The following is a 15,735-nucleotide window of genomic DNA, read 5'->3' on the forward strand; positions in this document are numbered from 1 at the left end:
TTAATTCCACAAAACGTCTGAAGTTTTCATCTTTTGTATTTGACTCTGAACATAAAATCATTTAGCGTTTGAATTTCAAGAAATGGTTTAACATCTGACATCAACTGTAAATTTTGATGTCCTTATTTTATAATTTACAATGTATAATTTCAAGGCTTAAAATGATCCAAAGTAAATGGTATAGCATAAAGACTCTTCCCGAGGTTTAAAGCCTATACCATTTACTTTGGATCATTTTAAGCCTTGAAATTATACATTGTAAATTATAAAATAAGGACATCAAAATTTACAGTTGATGTCAGATGTTAAACCATTTCTTGAAATTCAAACGCTAAATGATTTTATGTTCAGAGTCAAATACAAAAGATGAAAACTTCAGACGTTTTGTGGAATTAAAATAATTTCAAAAATGAAATGTAAAAACATAATTTCGTTTATATACTTGTTGAATGTTGTCAAAGCAATTAACAATGTAATTAAAATACTAATTTCACCAATATTCTGTTAGCGCCTCAGCTGATCAACCCCCCCTGCATGTAAAGGAGGTGATGATGATGATAGCTGATCAGCATGCTGCATGCATGAGGTAGCTGGTCACCATTCCAAAAGTCCCCACTGGTTAAGCCCTAGCTTTGCATAACCAGTGGGTAATTGTGGGTATGGGAAGTGTGATGCTCCTACTTGTTGCAGGTCACGACAGGGTACTTTCATAGTGGCGCCCAGGCCGAGTACTATGTGGAGTTGAGTGCAGGACTTGACTCCAATTCACAACCCGTACTTTTGATTGTCGACACCGGTAGCCACTTCACATGGATGCAGTGCAAGCCATGCAATCCTTGCTACCCACAATCTTCTCCAGTCTTTAATCCGGGGAAATCTCCCAATTACACTCCCCAGGTATAGCAAAATTGGCATGATTTTTGGTTTGCAGTAGCCCAATTGAATGCTTGGACGTCCAACATGAATTAAATATCTCCGCTTAGACAACCCACGCAACAAAAACATGATGTGTGAAAGTCACTCACAAAACAATTCAACGTGAGGATTTGTGCCTTTTTAATACCTATCAATTCAACGTCTGATCATGAAACTTTCAAACTTTCGAATAGTTTTGGCTTGAGAATTATGCTATATTGCATGATTACTTTGAGTACAATTAGCGAAAGAACACAGACACATGAGGAACCTTGTAATTAAATGAGTAGCCAGGAAGATTTACCAATGAAAGTAACGTTCCCTACTGAAAATTTTATTATTATTTCTTGCTAGCAAAAGGAGCATACATCACTACAGCCTTTTCCCTTTGTATATGCCCAAAATTAGAGGGAAATAAATACTCAATCACCTTTCAAAACAGTGAAATTTCTTAAAGGTGGCATCTCTAACTTATTTTCCTCGGTACAAGGTCTGAATATTTGTTATTGGATCGTGCCAAAGACTTTTTTGCCTTTGTTTTTGTTTTTCCTTCTTTTAGGGGGGGAGGGGTTGCTCACAAATACGTCAACACAGCTGGTAAGTTCAACAAAAGTTCCCACTTTTTATACATTTTGAACGCACAAAAGGGCACCAATTAGAAGGGATATACATAGGTTGAACTAGGAAAGTGTGTGTTACATTCATGAAAAATCTATAGATCTAGGGGGTTTTAATTAATCTTTGAATGTACGCGATATGAAGCATTTACATATAGTGAACCCCCAAGTGTTTGATGGTGGGAAGGAGCCAATTTATAGAGCGGAAAGGATTTGTGAGCACCAGTATTTGAAATAATTGTTTTGTCTATCTCTTTTTGAAGGCACCTGGCTCCACGTCTTGCAACATTCTACAAAGCACGGGATATGGCACAGGGACCGATGGTGGGACTTGCAACTATGGCTTATCATATGCAGATGGTTCATCGAGTCAAGGACAATTAGCCTTTGATAATTTTTATTTTGGGGATTATTATACCACTCATGTGGCTTTATCATACCAACTTCCTTTCGGGTGTGGCTTTAGCAATGTTAATCCTGTACCCACAGTTACCTCAGGTGTTTTGGGCCTTGCAGATGAGCTTAGTCTCAGCTGGCCAGAGTATTGGGGAAGTGCATTTGGGTACAATCCTAGCTTTACCTTTTGCTTTGCCCCCATTTTCTCCCAACCAAATAGTGGATGGATCATATTTGCTGAAGGTGCCACTACCCCAAGTAAGTCGCTCTTGTCTTAATAATTAACTAGTTTAATAAGTGCATTTTCTAAACATAGAGCATGTCATAGCGTGGAGAGGGTGCACCTTCTCTAAAAAAGCTTAGATAGTGGTGAAACATCCCCCATCACATATCTCGTCTGAGTTATTTTTGGGACATTCTAGGAAGAGACTTAAAAGATCAATTTGAAGAGAGAGAGAGAGAGAGAGAGAGAGAGAGAGAGAGAGAGAGAGAGAGCAACCCCTCGAACACATGAGGTTAGGTTTAGTGTACTACACCCTATAAATTCCCATCAAATTTTAAATAGCATAAAGACCCTCAAATATAGTCAAATTTACTCTAATATCAAAGAAGTAATGGTTTCTGATAATATTGTAGAATATGTATTTTCCTCAAGTGCTACTATGGTGTTAAGATTATCTGAGATTGTTTTTCTTCCATATTGCACAACACGTAGGGTGTACCGACAAGTCTTCTATCGTCGTGTAATCTACTTGAAGTATTTGGGAGAGAGAGATCTAGGTCTGGTAGCATCGCATGTCTCCCCCCCCCCCCCCCCCCACGTCTACCTTCCCTCCTACCTTTGATAATTTCCCTATCAAATGCAAGTAAACCACTTTTTTCATGGAAGTCCATACCAAAAGCATAGATGATAGTGTTAGGGGCAAGCACCAAGCCTTGCTATTATGATAGAAAAAATAAAAGCTAAAAAATGGGTGTGGTCACACAACTGCTTGATTGCGTGGTATGGAAAGGTGGCATTTCAAGTACAAGAAAATTGAAAGTAGTCTGGTACTCAAGGCCAAAGAAACAACCCCTCTTGGGGATCTAAGTTGTGTTCTTGAAGGACATGGAAGTGTTGAGACATAGAAGTCAAGTGAAAATTTGGATGGTGGGATCAATATATGTAAAAGAGATAAGAATGACGCATATCAAGTAGACACGAGACAACCCATCTTTTTGCTCTATGCAGTATGCATTAGTGAACCCTCCGTTCAAAAACAGAAAAGGGATACCAGGTGAGGCATGTTAGAAAAATAATGCTAGATATGCAATGGCACCACACAAATTCCAGGGAGTAGAACGTATGTAGCTCTTGGCATGACGACATGAACAATTGTAAAAGTCATATACTCACACACACACCCAAATATCTGTTCACTTTACAATCACTCCATTGGTATTGAATTGATACTCTCGTACACATCCACATACGCACACAGTCCCAAATATGTGTTCACTTTACAATCACCCAAAATGCATTAAAGTCTAGAAAAAATGACCAATGCTTATCAATGTGAAGGTCCCAAGCTTAAGGTTGGATCGTGAAAGCCAAGATGCACAATCATAATTTAGAGAAGGGACAAGAAGGTAGTGCACTCGAATGTGTGATTGATCGTCAAAGTTGTTTAAATCCATGGTAGCTAAGATACATCTTGGCAAGTGGAGATCACAAGGGGTGGTATAATGTGTTAAGAATGATGGCGCTTGACAATGTGGAAAATGCCCCTCTCTATGTTTAAGGCCAAAAAAGTTGGCAACATTCAAATAAAGGATACTAGATGAAGATGAAGAGGATAGTACATTGATTGATAATATGAAGAGTTATCAAAGCCTTCGAGGCTCTCTCTTTGTCTCATGCATTTGCATCCATGAATATGAACGTATGCTTGTCTTTCTCAATATATGAGAGACTGGGACTACCACATGCACATCTCCACCCAAACACACCTAATATAGGCCCTTGGCTTGCTAAATATAGACCCCCACCGCATGTGTGTCCTGGCCCATATGTTAGGAAATATGACGTAGATAAATAGATATTTGAGTAGATTAATTAATGGAGAAAGATAGATTTCACACACAAGAGATTATAGAGTAGAGAGAGAGGAAGAGTACACATAATATACGTGGTTCACACAATATGTGCTACGTCCATGGGAAAGCAGCCACTCAATGGCTTTAGTACTTCAAAACAAGAAGTAGTTTACAAAGGGATTATACCCTTAATAGAGATTCCGTCTTGCTTCACTCTCACCACCTCACACCCACCTTGTTGCACCAACTTCCCACTATGAAATGTGTGTAGAAATGGCCTCCTTTTATAGGCCAAAAGGGCTGCCCTCTCTCATGAGAAGCAGCCATGTGTAGCCGCCCTTATGTAGATAAGTCCAAATCAGACCCTCCATTCCGCCCATGTGTGGCCGGCCGCCCTTGAGAAGACAAGTCCGCTTTTGAAGTAGGCCACCGGCCACCGGCCACCGGCCATTGACTACCGGCCAACCGGTCAACCGACCGATCGTTTTCCGATCACTTTCCGGACGCCGTCCGGCCATAATATTCCGAGAAAAATGAATATTCCGACTCGAGACTGGGCGTGAAAATTTATGATTTTCAGCAAGTTATTTTTCTTCACGCACGATGGCTTCTCCTCATAATGGGGGCCTTACAAATGTGCGTTTTTACCATAGAAAATTACAAGGGGTAAATCAGGCTCCATACTTAACAATCTCCCACTTGGAGACTGATCTCCAAACCAAATCTGTGACTGCTTTCCATCCTGGCTTCTTATCCTTGAATGCCGATTGAAGATGAGCAAAATCTCAACTTCTCCTTGTTGACCACCTTTGTAAACATGTCTCCAGGATTTTCACTTGTATGCACCTTTCCTAGCTTTCGTTGTCCCTCTTCCAAAAGAGTGCATATGAAGTGATATCTTATTTCAATGTGCTTTGTCCTTGAATGAAAGGCTGAGTTCTTTGCAAGATGGATAGCGCTTTGGCTATCACTATACAAGACACAATTGTCTTGTTTGAATCCAAACTCTTCTAAGAATCTGTGAAGCCACAGAATTTCTTTGCTTGCCTCCGTCATTGCAACATACTCTGCCTCTATGGTAGAAAGTGAGACCACTTTCTGCAGCATTGAAGCCCAGCTTATTGTTTTGCGTCCAATCATGAAGACATAGCCAATAGTGCTCCTTTGAGTATCTTTGTCACATTCAATATCTGATCAGCGTACCCTTGAAGAAAATTCAATATCTTGATTTTTGAAATTTTACCCTCTTTTGTTTACCATAAACACAATCTTCACAGAACTCTAAGTCCACTTCTTTTAAACCTGGTAGAAGCTTCGTTGCTTGAAGGATTTGCATTCCTTTGGCACTCATATCTCCAAGCCGGTAGTGCCACACCACACTGTCAACTTCTGTAGTTGCTGCACAAGCTGAAGGTTGTGTGTTGATAGTACACAAGTAAAGTGTACCGACCTTTTCTCCCTTGGCAACCACCAAAGATCCCCTTGAGATCTTCCACCGTTTCTTTCCGAATGCAATGTTGTGACCTTCATCGTCCAATTGTCATGTAGAGATAAAATTTTTACAAAGAGAAGGATGCCTAACATCTTTAAGCTTCCATTCATTTCCATTAGCAGTTTTGACAGAAACTGTATCTTTGCTGACAATCTCACAAGCTTCATCGTCTCCCAAGTATACATACCCAAAATTACCTTTGGTGTAATCTTGGAAATGTTGCTTGTGTGGTGTCACATGGAATGAAGCCCCGGAATCGACTATCCAGGAATTAGACACATTGTCTAATGAGACATTAGGAAAATTTTGAACTCGTTTTTGGGCCTTTTAAGAGTGCCACATCATCAAAGTTGTACAAAAGAAAGCAACCCGGTAGACCCCTCTAAATATTGCTTAGAACCCGATGATATGACCTATCAATGGAAAGTTCTTGAAAAATGGATTCTAAAGAGCCAAGGTCCGAAAAGTTTGAATGACTTCTATGAAAGTTATACCATTTTTTTTCAATCAGCCAGGTTTTGTTGCCGTTACGGTAATCTAAAATCACCTTTTTCTAGATCTACATGAAGGCAATGTCCGATACATGCATGCTATATATCAGTAGATAGCATTTGAAGAGTAGATTCTAAATATCCAACCTCTGACAAGTTTGGATCTTATTTGTAAAAAAATTACCGATCCCCACTTTTTGAAAGCTATGCCACATCAACAATTCTTACAAGGCCCATTTTTTAGTCCAAACTTTTCCTAATGATTAGAGCATCTTGCTCTACTTAACCTACCACATCGGCCTCCGATGTTGGCTTGTTGTCTTGAAACTCGGTCTCCTTCTTCTTTTTGGACTAGCAATCCTTCTTGACGTGGCCCTTCTTGCTATAGTTCCAACATTCAAGAATTGACTTTGTGCATGGCTTGCTCCGTCTTGAGCGATCATGACCCTTTTGGTTTTTGAGCCTCTCCTTAGGTCTTCCTCTTGTTTCCACTGACAATGCAGCACTTGATGATTCTCCTGTGCTTCTCCTTTGTATTTCCTTGCTTAGAAGAACAACCACAATATCATCAAACTTAACAGTGTTTGTGCCAGAAATAGAATTACTTACAGCCATCTCAAGGCTGCCCCAACTATCCGGTAGAGATGATAGTATAAGGAGAGCTCGCACTTCGTCATCAAAATTGATTTTCACCGATCGAAGTTGACTTATGTTTGTGTTAAAGTCATTTAGGTGTTCTGCAACTGAACCATTCTTTGTCATCTTTAGATTGACCTAGCGCTTCATGAGATATACCTTATTGGATGCCGATGGTTTTCCATAGAAGTCGTCAAGTGACTTCATCAAGTCCTCCGTGGTCTTCATCTCCAAAAAGTTGAAGGCCACCATTGATGCCAAGCTTAATCGGATTGTTTCCAATTCCTTTTGATCAAGGACAATCCATGCTTTATCTTCCATCATTGCGGGCTTCTTTGCAAGACCTCCTACTGGCAACTAGAGGTCCTTCTGGTAGAGATAGTCTCAATCTGCATCTTCCAATGTTCGTAGTTTTTTTTGTTGAACTTCTCAATCTTGAGCTTCCCTTCCTCCTCCATAACTCCCACTCAATTCAAGGAATCCTTTCCTTGAGATAATTTAGCTACGAGCAAACCTTGCTCTGATACTAGTTGTTAGGAAATATGACGTAGCTAAATAGATATTTGAGTAGATTACTTAATGGAGAGAGATAAATTTCACACACAAGAGATTATAGAGTAGAGAGAGAGGAAGAGTACACACGATATACGTGGTTTACCCAATGTGGGCTATGTCCACGAGAAAGCATCCACTCAATGGTTTTAGTACTTCAAAACAAGAAGTAGTTTATAAAGGGATTATACCTTAATAGAGCTCTCGCCTTGCTTCGCTCTCACCACCTCACACCCACCTTGTTGCATCAACTTTCCACTATGAAATATGTGTAGAAATGGCCTCCTTTTATAGGCCAAAATGGCTGCCCTCTCTCATGAGAGGCAGCCATGTGTAGCCGCCCTTGTGTAGATAAGTCCAAATCAAACCCTCCAATCCGCCCATGTGTCATGAGAGGCAGCCATGTGTAGCCGCCCTTGTGTAGATAAGTCCAAATCAGACCCTCCAATCTGCCCATGTGTGGCTGTCCTTGAGAAGACAATTCTGCTTTTGAAGTCGGCCACCGGCCACCCATTGACTTCTGACCCCACCGGCCATCAGCCATTGACTATCGGCCACCAGCCAACCAGCCAACCGGCCGGTCGTTTTTCGACTGCCGTCCGGCCATAATATTCCGAAAAAAAGGAATATTCCGGCTCGAGACTATCCAACTCGAGACTCGGGGTGAAAATTTTGGTTTCCGATGAGTGATTTTATTTTTCAACAAGTTATTTTTCTTCACGCACAACGGCTTCTCCTCATAATGGGCGCCTTACAAATGTGCGTTTTTACCATAGAAAATTACAAGGGGTAAATCAAGCTCCATACTTAACACCATAGCCTTGGTCTGTTTTACCCTACTCCTGACATTACTCCTCACTTGGAGAAGCATTTTTGTCTTCAAAAAAAGAACTAGTGATATCTTTGTAAGAACATTAATGTTTTTCACAGTGGCGTCCCTCACAAATCCAGCTATGCAATTGAAAAAAACATGGTTCAGTAGGATGTTCAATGGAACCAAGAAAAATATCTTGATTTTCCACATTTTTTTCCCTTGGCAACCTTTTTGTGTTACTATCCTATATCCAGCATAGTGTGTAAACTCTATTTATAACTCAATAAATTATGTTAAATGAATTACCTCAACTAAGAGGTGTCTAAAAGGATACCTCTTCATGACAGTGATATGCTGACATAACTCTACAGCCAAGATTAAGTCCTTGACTTGCTATCAATGCTCATCAGTAAAAAACCCTAGCATGAACCTTAGCCCAAGATTGACACTTTTAAACTACATATCCATCTTTGGATGACTGGTAGTATTGAGTTGTGTTTCCCAACCGTTTACAAACGGTCCTCAAGAGATTATCGGTAAACTTGAGTCACAATTACTTGCAACATTTTTGAGTAATCAACAATATTATGAACAACCAACTTGGCTACTTTGAGAGATTGAATAGTGGAATACATAAACTTTACAAATTTTAATCACCTTATCTACAAGCACCCAAACTAACCCATGACCTCTTATGGTGATTGATAAATCCACATTAATGTCATAGAGATAGTGCACATAGAGTGTGAAATGTTTCATAAGCTATCAATTTTAGGAAGTTGCTGGATGATGCTCTAAATCTACCGTTGCTAAACAATAGGACCTATAACACCTAGTGTGCGTGCACTTACCAAAAACTGATCTGAACTTGCATTTTCATGACTATAACTACCAATTCTTATGGTGGATGTGTTGCTGATAGCGCACATGGAAGAGGAGTGTAAATAGGTCTATGAAAAGAAACTAAATGCGTCCTACTACAATCACTTGAAAATTGTGCTAAAACATTTGAACCATAATAGAAAGTGAAACATAAATCACATCTAAGCACAAACAATAAAACCGCACTTTCATTGACAATGCATAGCACTGCTATACGTGTAAACAACCATCTGTGAATGTTGTTCAATATAGATTCATGAGTCTTACTATATATCCAATAATTTTTTGTGGCCACTAAAATGGTTCCTAATACGATGACGTGCTCAAAATGATCAAATACTCGGATGTAAGTAGCACCTAGGGACTTTGTTGCATGACACATAATTTAAATAACAAGCATGAGTGTCAGTCTCAGAGACTCATATAATCTTCCACATGTGGAATATGTCTCATATAAGGATGTTAAAAAAAGTGGCATCCATCACATACAAGATGTATTTATGTGTGGAGGTAAGTGGAAACACTCAGTGACATGAGTGAGAAGGGTTCCTCATAACTTGTGCTCCACACTAGCTAAATCAAACTTCATGAGGTCTTAGATCAGCACCCTTTTGACTAACAAAATGTGCCAAAAAGAACGCTAACATGTAGAATGGTGCCAAAATGTATCTGGAACATTACTGTCCCAAAATTATTGGCTCCTAAATGGCCTTGTCATGTGTCTGAAGAGTAAAATGGATAAAATCATTTGAGCATATGCATCCGACTTGGAACCCTCAATCAAAGTATATTCAAAAATGAAACTAAACAAAATGATATGCTTGTCTAGAGGTGAAAGATAGCTTATAATTACTTGTAGTCAATTGCACACTCCAAACCTAAATGGTACATTACCAAACATACAACCTCAAAAGGCCTAGTACATATGTAACCTGCTAGACACGAAATGAGATACTAGTGAAAATCAAGCAATATTGAAGTGGTAACGTTGGGTGTTTCTTTTAAAATGCAATTCCCATTGGTTAGATTCTACAAATTGAAACCTCTTGAGTAGATTCTCCATGGAACTAATTAACTAATCAGTTTAATGTGATCAACACGGCCTACCATGTCCAATATTGATGGTAATCAACTTGGAAAATTTAACTTACCTAATAGATCTTGATAGATTGAGGACTTTCCTTGAAAGTACAAATGTGAAGAGTCCCATCTGTGACTCGTAACCATATGGAGTGATTTTGCAATAGCTGGGTCATACCTCTAACTTCTATAAACACAAGGAGTGATTTTGCAATAGCTGGGTCATACCTCTAAAAATACCACTTCTATAGACACAAGGAGTGCTATAAACTAGCCATCATATCCTCTCAATCTAGATTTCTGTTCACAGTGGATCTTGAAAAAATCTTATCTCCCATGAAAAGAGGAGAAAGATTCACAATACGAAAAAGAAATTAGTCATAGGATAATTTCTTTGGTTTTTTTTTAAACAAGGCATTACCTGCCTTGAGGCTCCCTTAATCGATTCATGTCATCCCATGAAGTAGTTGATTGATAGGGAGGTCATGCCTACTTGCTATCCATAGAAATCATCATATGCATTGGTTGCACCTTGTGCATAAGAGTCAATGATGTGAAATGCCCACCGTTGTAGTCATATACATCAATCACAAGCAAATATTCCAGCCTCAACGAGTATTGAGTAAAAGGTTACCGCTATGGGTAACCCCTCCAACCCCATGAATGAGAGAAGCATCGAGAAAATTCATCCAAAACAAATAAGGTCTTACTCATCGTAAAAGTTGTACAAGTGTAGTGCATGTGGACATCACAGCCCCTGGAATCCACCGTGACTATGAGGTAGATAAGGATGTCCTTGATAAAGTAGTTGCTCGTGTTATAGTAGAAGTGTAAACAATGATGGAGTGGAATGAATCCCACCATACTGGCACTTCATGCATCCATATTAAAAAAAAAGGTGATAATACCTTCGCTTCAATGACGGGCTCAACAGTGTGATCTAATGCCATATATGTGCCTTGCACAATTTGTACTTGCATGGATACATCATAGTTTGATTTTTCCAAATATGAAATGTGAGCTTATATCCGTATATTTCCAATTCCCCAAACTTGTTTTTCATTGCTCTTGATCCCAAGTCAATATGGAGTACCTCGGAATGGGGTAGAATCCTTGCTTCTTGTTAAGTCTATCAAAGTACTTTTCTTTTCACAATAAGGAATCTTTTCCAAAGTAAAGATGAAAACACGGAAAATAAGAATAACTGAAAATTGGCTAATCTTGTCACCCATGTTTCTCTAGTTGTCATGAAATTTAGAAGTAAAGGCTCACTTGAGAGTGAATTATAAGTTGGTTTTGTTTATGGAAACCAAGAGAAATACCATGCAGACACATTGCAAAGTGCCCCCTAGTTTGTATCCTAATAGCATATTCCAAAATTTAGAAGCCTCTATGCAATATGCCTAAAATTGAAGCCTTGCTTTGCATAAATACATCAAAAAGATTATACAAGACCAAGCCTAGGGGCTCATAGCCAACAAGTGCTCCTACCCATATATAGATATCATGGCAAAAATAAAATTGACCTTGTCAAGGTTTCATAGAGAATCAACCTTGTCAAACCGTACATCGTATGTAGAATCCTTATATTGCCCAATATTGAAAGTGATAGCTCAAGAAGCCAACGGGTGCTCCTATGTAAATATCATGGGAAAAATAAAATTGACCTTGTCAAGATTTTGTAGAGAATCAACCTTGTCCAATCCTATGTCGTATGGAGAATCCTTAGATTGTTTGATATTGAGAGAGATAGCTCAAGAATCTTAGCTGTCAAATTCCATCGGACTTCAAAACCCTTCTTGACCACAGCAACCTTTGCTTGATAGGCTAGCGTCATAGATGATTTTGCAAGGTTAATACTCTCAAATTGTAAACCTTATATTGAACATTCTTTAATAACTACCTTGGCATTGGAATTTGTATCACCCGATGGTGTGGTATGGCAATGTGCTTTCTTTTATTTTGTCTTTCTACAAGCTTTACATTCTTGGGATGTGCCTTGCACCTATTTTGTGTGTGTGTGTGTGTGTGCGGAACGGTACTTCCATAAATACATGTTTTACAATAGACTTGCATCGCTTTTTCTCGTCCTTAGCAATGTCTTGGAGGCACAAACTTCAAAAGTGTGTTCGAAAAAACCTTGCTCATGAGTAGCCACATATAGAGCCTTGCTCCTTGTCCAAACGTGATCACATGTAAAGAGTTGCTATGTTCATCATGCTAGTGGAATATATCTCCAAAATAATTTCTAGAGCAAGCTAAAAATTAATAGATTTGATTACCCAACACGACCTTGTTGATTCCTTTAAAAAACTTGCATAAAGATGCCTTGATTTCCCTTTAATGGTTCAGGTTGCTCGTAGTGAAAAGCCGAGCACAATTGGCTCTATAAGATAGTGGGCATTTTTTAGGAGACAAGGGTGTAAGTGCAATCCTCTTTCCAAAGGAATATGATTGTTTTTAATGCCAAACTACAATGATGCCCTAAATCTTCCATTTCTAGTAATGTGAATTTTTTCCGAGGGAGATGTATAATGGCAAGCCAAGCAGCCAAATTATGAGTGAGAAGCCACTAGCTTGTTATGTTATGATGGTTTTCCATGTTAATTCTTAATGAGAAATAGAAACTATAGTTGAAATTTTCTATTTCACCTTAATTCTTAAGGAAGAAGTCAAAAATTCTTAAGGTAGTTGATTGGTTGATAATCGGTGCTTGATGTATATATGAACTTATCTTTTGTTGTATGAAAAGAGAAAAAGGAAAAGAGGGAACACTTAGATACATAAATTTGAGTTCCAATTAGATGTTATTTGAACCTTGGAATTCTATTAGGAAGAGGATAGGATCTAGGAGGGCCTCTTTATTTTCCATGAGATTAACGAAGCGATAAATATTTTGACGATGAATAGATGTAGGCCATGTGTGCAAGAATGGTGGGTTTATAAGAGAGGTGTAAGAGTGGTCAAAAGATACACTTTTCCTCCAAAAAAGAGGGTGGAAAATTTTGTGATTTTCAACCTTCCACAACTTCTATATACGATTTTCAATTTGAGCAAAGACTATAGATATGTGATCTACATGGCAAGCTCTTCCCGTAGATAAGTTACATGATATGGTTTTGCCTACTAAATTTTAAACTTCATTTGGGGGGAAATTTGCATTCAGAATAAAAAAACCATTTTGCCTATTTGAATTTAAAACTATCGCTTGATTACTTTCTTAATCCTAGAGGTTTGACTCCCTTAAAGCCCCAAATAAAGAGGCCCTCCTAGATTCGATTCTCTTCTCGGTGTCTCTTAAAATGTATTATTCAACTAGGGAAGCTTTTATACACACACACACTTATAATTTGACAAATAGATTTCTTTTTTTTCAATCATTTTGAGGCTTTTAGTGCTGGTGGTGTGGCTTCTTTTATATTTTGAATGCCTTTATAGCTTATTATCAAAATATCATTTTTATTGAAGGGATTATTAATTTATTCTCTCTTTGAAAGTTGGGGTTGTCTCATGCATAGTGAATTCATGATCAGATTTTCTTTAGGTTCATCTTTTTTCTTTTTGAGATGTTTAGCATCCTCTAGTCTTATGACACACCCACACTCGTATGTCATAGGGGTTGGACCATAGTGAACGAGCTTAAAGCCCCTCGTCTTTACCAATAGGCCAACTCCCCTTGACTGCTTAGGTTCATCTTATCATGGGCAGACCTAGTGATTTCATCATTTCTTGCTTAACAACCTTAATCTAACACTTTTACCCTAGATCCCAAAAAAAAGTAAACAAGAAACTCAATTAGTAGAAACTTCATCGTCTATGTAGCTAGTTTAATATCATGTGAGAAACGTGAATGGAAGACGTTGTGCATTAAGAGTATTATAGCTTGCCCAAAGGATCTAGCTTGGTTCGTTGAGTACTTGTCCTTTGTGAGATGGTCATGTGTACGAGAGCATCCAAACGACTTTGGTAGCACTCACGAATGTCCTTTGTATCATCATGAGCAAGAATGCTCATGCTACTAAAAAAACAGTAATATAGCTTAAAAACACAATCAACAAACACCTAGAGACATGTTTGTACCTATAATTGGGAAACTTCTGTCCATTCGCTTACCTTTTTATCACTTGAAAACTCAATAGTCTCTTAGTAATAACTAGAAAATGAATCAGTTGATAATCACATACTACTACTATTTTCTTCTTTTCCCCGCTTTCAGTAAAAGCGGGGAAAAGAAGAAAATAGTAGTTGGTGACCCCTCCCTTGCATGCCACCTGCCTCCACTTCATTGCAAAGTGGGTATCTTCCACTTTAATAATCACATATTACTACTATTTTTAGCACCATTTACGTAGCTGGTGACCCCTCCCTTGCCTACCACCTACCTCCACTTCATTGCAAAGTGGGTATCTTCCAAGATATCCCTAAATTAAACCCAAAGAAAACATTTGGCCTACCTGCTAGACCTAAGATCCAAGGAAAAGTATAAAAATATATCAAGTTTCTAGAGGATCATGCTGGAAAAACATAGAAAGGAATTGTGCATGATTAAGACAACAGATTTTCTTGAACACTAATTTGTATGCATATGAGGGACCTCAAATACCTACGTATAAACAAACATAGATGAAAACCTAGATGATCATGAGCCAAGATGTATTTGTAAAGGCTCTTCATGATGATGGGTAGAAAATTCTTTGTTTCCTTTTGTTTATATATGGGGTTGGTCTTTTTTTAAAAAAATAAAATTAAGTTTCCTTGTAACATATTTTGAGTGATTATTGCAAAAACATCATTTACATCTAAGCTGTGATTTGAGATTGTAATATATTTTGAAGTGTAAATCCTAGGTACTGATTTTGTGTTTTTTTTACTAACCCTTTTTTATATATGTATAGCACAAGGGGTACCAGTATACTCCACAACTCCAATACTAGATCAAGGGAATGATGGAATGACGTATATGGATGTGGTGGATTTTGTTGTCGATACTCAATTAGTTGGAATTCCTATGGGAGTGTTTGACATTGACCCAAGTGATGGATCAGGAGGAGTTATTTTGGATTCAGGATCAATGATCAGCCAAATGCTTGAAGATGCGTATGATCCTTTTAAGGAGGCATGGAAAAATGCAATGGTTCCAATCCTTGGAGAACCAGATAACAGTGACACCCCTGGACCCCCTGGCTTTGAGCTATGTTGGGATTATCCAAACGATGTTCAATTACCTGACATGGGATTTGTTTTTAGGGATCAACAAGTCTTCTACTTGAGTGCAAAGGCCAAGACACTCATATACTACTCTAATTCAGGGAGGAGACGTATGTGTTTTCCTTTTCAATATAAGGATCGAGATAGTAATCCAGCTATGTATTGGGGAAGTCTTAACTTGCACAACCATCGAATTATCTTTGACAAAACAAACAGTCTTGTCAGCTGGCAGTACAATTGTTGCTAGAGCTTAGCAACTTTTCAAAGTACATGATCCATGTAAGCCCCACTACTATGTGAGCATAGTTCTTCATCTACCTTGGAGATCTTCTTATTCCTACATTTGAAATAATGCCAAAGTAAACATATATATTTATCCGTATTATAGATCTTGTGAGTTTACTATTAATATTTATTGGAGTGCAATCACAACTTTTCCTTCAACAAGCTCGATTAGTACTTGAGTGTGCAGAAAAGCTTGCCAATTCACAATTGTTCTTTATATGCTACAAAAAAATTATGATACTAATATGAGAATGTCTCCCTACGTAGAAACGCAAGTTCTCTTTTAGGGCT

General features: G+C 38.3%; 1 protein-coding gene across 1 annotated transcript; it reads left to right on the forward strand.

Annotated features, from left to right (window-relative positions):
• Positions 1-663: 663 nt before the first annotated feature.
• Positions 664-15,406, forward strand: LOC147438303 (aspartyl protease family protein 2-like). The gene is made up of 3 exons (XM_086486734.1): positions 664-897; positions 1,796-2,186; positions 14,847-15,406. Exons 1-3 carry the CDS (start codon positions 814-816, stop codon positions 15,404-15,406), a joined length of 1,035 nt encoding a protein of 344 aa, XP_086342860.1. The 5' UTR covers positions 664-813.
• The last annotated feature ends 329 nt before the right edge of the window (positions 15,407-15,735 follow it).

The sequence above is a fragment of the Adiantum capillus-veneris genome, chromosome 17 (genome assembly GCF_014529385.1).
Source record: "Adiantum capillus-veneris isolate H3 chromosome 17, ASM1452938v2, whole genome shotgun sequence".
NCBI lineage: Eukaryota > Viridiplantae > Streptophyta > Polypodiopsida > Polypodiales > Pteridaceae > Adiantum > Adiantum capillus-veneris.

Excerpts from the sequence above, each read along its gene's own strand:
- LOC147438303 (XM_086486734.1), top strand. The coding sequence starts at position 814 with ATGCAGTGCAAGCCATGCAATCCTTGCTACCCACAATCTTCTCCAGTC. Across the intron at positions 898-1,795 it reads CTCCCAATTACACTCCCCAG|GCACCTGGCTCCACGTCTTG; the intron begins GTATAGCAAAAT and ends CTCTTTTTGAAG. Across the intron at positions 2,187-14,846 it reads TGAAGGTGCCACTACCCCAA|CACAAGGGGTACCAGTATAC; the intron begins GTAAGTCGCTCT and ends ATATATGTATAG.